Source organism: Thermobia domestica, chromosome 9 (genome assembly GCF_964235325.1).
Source record: "Thermobia domestica chromosome 9, izTheDome1.hap1.1, whole genome shotgun sequence".
In the NCBI taxonomy this organism is placed as follows: Eukaryota; Metazoa; Arthropoda; class Insecta; order Zygentoma; family Lepismatidae; genus Thermobia; species Thermobia domestica.
The window spans coordinates 36,464,429-36,469,392 of NC_137462.1; the positions used below are offsets into that span (position 1 = coordinate 36,464,429).

At 31.8% G+C, this 4,964-nt stretch overlaps 1 protein-coding gene across 1 annotated transcript; it reads right to left on the reverse strand.

Annotated features, from left to right (window-relative positions):
• Positions 1-224: 224 nt before the first annotated feature.
• On the reverse strand, positions 225-1,781 carry LOC145693959 (uncharacterized). Its single transcript, XM_081770120.1, has 2 exons — positions 1,371-1,781; positions 225-399 (listed from the first exon to the last, which is right to left on the reverse strand). Exons 1-2 carry the CDS (start codon positions 1,713-1,715, stop codon positions 385-387), a joined length of 360 nt encoding a protein of 119 aa, XP_081626246.1. The 5' UTR covers positions 1,716-1,781; the 3' UTR covers positions 225-384.
• Positions 1,782-4,964: the final 3,183 nt, after the last annotated feature.

Here is a 4,964-nt window from a genome sequence, read left to right on the forward strand (position 1 = left end):
GGTCGGGAATCAAATCACTCAGGAGGAAGTAGAGAGCTCAGGAATCCGTCAAAAAAATGAATATTATGAGAATAGTGTGGCTATTATTGGAGGCTGTAGAATTACTCTTGTTGATAGGTTGTTACATTTTTCAAGAGTAAAAGATTACAAAGTTTCAATTGCTGTAGAATCTTGCAAGGATGTATTTGATAGTAAACAAAAGAAAAAATGCATAATTTAAATTTACGTTTATATTGAATTTTGGCTCATAAATAATACAATAAATACTTGATACAATATTAGTGATTTTTACAAATTTCACAATTGATTTATAATTCTGCGTTCTGCTTGATGCCAACTATTGTCTTATCGACGATCCTACATTATCCGAAGTTAACCAGCTTATTAAGGTGAATAAATCTGCAACAAAGAATAAATAGTATAAGATTGATTACATATTATATACACAGTTCAGAAGTAGAAGAAAATATTAGTTTACATTTGACAAACTTAAACAGCTCATCAGTGAGATGTAGAAAACTAAAAATTTCTTGCACTGTTAACATGATACAAACTTGAATGTTAATGAATCAATATGAGTTTAGGAACGGAACTACCTTTCTTAGACTTGATATAAGTATCGCTTTTAGATACATGTTGTTCTATATATTTGCTGATAAGTCAAAATGAAGCTTTCTACAAGTAAGAACTTATGTTTTCATGCTTTTAAAATGTAATTAGTTGTTCTCTCAATAACAACCAGGTGAATCGTACGCTGTACAAATTTCAGGTTTGAAATTACTTGAACAGCAAGCAAATTCTCTGGTTATTACCTCTAGACAAACTATATTAAACCTATAATTGTGCGATTATAAAATTTATTTAGTTGCAAAACTCATTTTTGTTATAATTAGAATCCATACTAGTTTTGTTATAATTAGAATCCAATTCCTATTATATAGAAAGAAAGATTTTAAAGTTATTATTACTTGTTAATATTAATATTTTAAAGTTATTAATATTTTAAACTTATTATTATAACAAGAAATAATAATAAGAAACGTTTAGACTCTCTACAGTAAATTGTACATATGAAAAACATAAAATAATCAAACACAAAACTTCGTCCGAATATAAACGAAGAGCATAATGTCCTTACTATACATATGAACTATGGAATTATATTAGGTTCGGTTTCACTCATTTCTCATAAGTATTCTGATAAAAGGAAAGTAAAAGGTCTATACGGAGTCCTGAATGTAAATTGAAGAATGCTTCGTGTACAATGAGCATCACAAAAAGTAACATTTATCTTAATTTGTACTCCATTTCTTCCTCAAATATATTTTTTAAATTATTAGATAAAAATAATAATAGTGAAATATACTAACCTCTACAGCAAAATCAATACTACAAGCTGCTAGACAGCTAAACCTTATTTTTACGTACTTTTCACCAATGCCACCATCTATTACTGCAGCTTTACCACTTAGAGTATGCCTATCTCTAGCTATGATATAGGTTATCGGGGTATCAAAGAAGGATAATTCACTTGCTGGATATCTTTGTTCCACTGTCTGTCCTATTACTGCAAAACTGGTCTGTACTAAATCATCAACTAATATGGTTGTTGCGTTATTTGGATTTCCTAATTCTAAGCTATCCCGAAACTGTGGATAACCACAAACAATTGCTACTGATATCAACAACAAAGCTATAGCTAAAACAGTCTTCATTGTGAAATGGTAATAGTTGTTAGTGTGAAAGCAAGTGTGGATCAAATGTACCAACAAGAGAAGTACAATTGCGTTCTCGTTGTTCGACACATTCTGGGCAGAATTTATATAGAAAAGCTCAAGTGTTTAAATAAGTTGATAAGCTGATAGTTTATAACTTCATAATAACATGAATGAAATAGAAAAAGATAATGTTCAAAATAGAAGGAGTACTTGACTTTCATTCACTCATTTATCATTCATGTTAGAAATAGGTATGAAGGTCACTAGAAACGAGGAAAATTTTACTATCTAAGTAAAACATTATTTCATCTAATCAAACTCCTAAACTTATTTGTGTATTTGTGAGAACAAATAAGCCGAATAATTGTAACTGTAATGTTTATTGAATTTGTAAAGTTCTTGCTTTGTCAACATATTTTAGCGGAACTGACTGAAGTGATGTGTTTTGAAAGTTGTATCTGCAACATTCCCTCACAATCTACTAACATCATTTTTGTTGCAATTAAGAGATTTTTTATTATTCGATAGAATACCAATGTTTCGATTATTATTCGATAGAATACCAATGTTTCGTATTATTATTCGATAGAATACCAATGTTTCGTATTATTATTCGATAGAATAACAAATGTTTCGATTATTATTCGATAGAATACCAATGTTTCGTATTATTATTCGATAGAATACCAATGTTTCGTATTATTACTCGATAGAATACCAATGTTTCGATTATTATTCGATAGAATACCAATGTTTCGTATTATTATTCGATAGAATACCAATATTTCGATTATTATTCGATAGAATACCAATGTTTCGATTATTATTCGATAGAATACCAATGTTTCGTATTATTATTCGATAGAATACCAATGTTTCGATTATTATTCGATAGAATACCAATGTTTCGTATTATTATTCGATAGAATACCAATGTTTCGATTATTATTCGATAGAATACCAATGTTTCGATTATTATTCGATAGAATACCAATGTTTCGTATTATTATTCGATAGAATACCAATGTTTCGATTATTATTCGATAGAATACCAATGTTTCGTATTATTATTCGATAGAATACCAATGTTTCGTATCTAACCTGCCGCAAAAGATCATTAATGATCATTGGTGATGGACAATTAGTTATCAATACAGAGGTGAAGTTACATATGGATTGCGAAACTATGTACCAAATAGATATTCGATTTAATTTCAAAGTAAGGCCCAGGTTCGATTCCTGGCGGGAGCTCAAGTGGTTCGGATTCCACGTTAATTAGTAGGCCCACGTCTCACATAGCCTCGCTGTTAAAAGGGGGCTAAACTCAAAATCAAATCATTTCAAAATATTAATCACGGTGGTAATATATTTTACTGTGTAGTAGACTTATATATTAAAATATATAGTTAGGATATCGTTGCACATTGAAAAGCATTAACGTCCAACATCTTAGAATAGGTCAATATAGAAAAAGGGTGACGTGATACATGACTATGGATAATTCATGATTTAATATAATAGTAACATCAACTCATTTCTCCTGTATACATGGTTATTTTACCTGATTCCCCCCCCCCTCCGTTCTAAAACTATTCCAATTTAATGAAATTTACATGTACACGAGCACTAGTAAAAAGTACTCAGGCCTCAAAATTAAGCTATTCATGTATTAGCATAACAGCATATGTAAGGTGATCTTTCACAGGTGAAAATATTGTTCCGATGGTAAAAATATGCCCCCATTCGGATCTCCAGGGTAAGGATATCTTGGAAGGACTATTGAACAAGAGAGTAACAATGTGGAAAAACCGCTGAAGAATTCAAGCCAAGCGAAAGCAAAGAATTTAAGACAGAAGCATTCTAGGTACGCACCATGTTACAGGAAAGGAAATTAGATCTCAAAGAAGAAATAAAATAAAATTATCTAGATTTGGAAGAAGTTTGTGAAGTTAGATGGGATGAATAATGGAAATGCGAATATAGACTATTTTACTTATGTAATAAATATGAATCATGCTAAAGCTCTGTATTCACTTGGTCAACTTGTCGCACGGCTAAATCGACTCTTTGCATTTGCGACTAGGCCGAATCAGATCGGTGGATGTATTCAATTATTTCAACCAAAATTGAATACTACTTGTCGACACTCTCTCTTCAGGTCGATTCGAAATCGACTGGCAATTCTAAAGATGACCAAGCGGAAAGTAATTGGAACAATTTACGGTGATATAGCAGAAGAATTAAGGGACGAAATCAAAATAGCAGTGACAAGAGAAAAGAAAATGGTGTTGGATAAGGAGATTTATATTAAGAAAACAGTATTTTGAAGAATGATATACGTGTACTTTGATGAAAAAATTTCCAGTAGAGAATCTTTGTGTAGATTTAACCACTTGTCATGGGTTCACAGTAATAACTCTAAAATTGTACAGTGGCGAAGTGTAATCCCACAAATAGGGTAGGCCCGATAAACCAATAACACAAATAATATTTAATGTATCATAAAATGTTTAAAATTATGGTGAAAATTCTATTTATCTTATTGAGTTAAACAAAAAAACTATCAAATCTATTTATTTTAAAGAACGTTGTTATCTGTGTTTCTAGCACTGTGTGTATGTGCATGTAGGTGAGAGTTGTATATAACGGGGACGGCGGTTCAAATGGGGACATGGTGTTTCTACATGATTGGTGCTGCTTACAGCGACAAGGCTATGCATTATTGTTCAAGACAACGATTACATCATTTTGGACAGGAATACAAACATCACTGTACAGTTAGTGTGAATGTGTATTGCTTTGAAGTTTTTAGCGAAATATTTTTCGATGTGTCGCCTTTCTACTATTTGACTTACTCCCTGATTACATGTAGAAATAAATTTGGTAAATGCACTAATGTATTCATTAGATTTAAGCTATTGTTTACACGTTTCACTTATTGGGTTATATAACCTATGAGCATAGGGAAGCCATGTTTTTCCATGTATGTCACATTCTGCCACGGGGACATAGAAGGTAGTACAAATTGGGGACGTCCCCATTTTAGACGACATATAACATCATTACAATTTACTTGTAGTTCGCGTATTACAGTCCGCTTGAGGCTGCGTATTACAGTCCAGCACACACTAACACTAGAAGAAAGGCCTGACACTAACCGATTTACGTTCTCTTGCGTTCGGCTTCGCACTATTAATCCTATTGTCTGTGCAGCTATGGTATAGGGGAGAGTTGTATAAAACGGGG

Coding starts and splice junctions, on each gene's coding strand:
- LOC145693959 (XM_081770120.1), bottom strand. CDS start 1,715: ATGAAGACTGTTTTAGCTATAGCTTTGTTGTTGATATCAGTAGCAATT.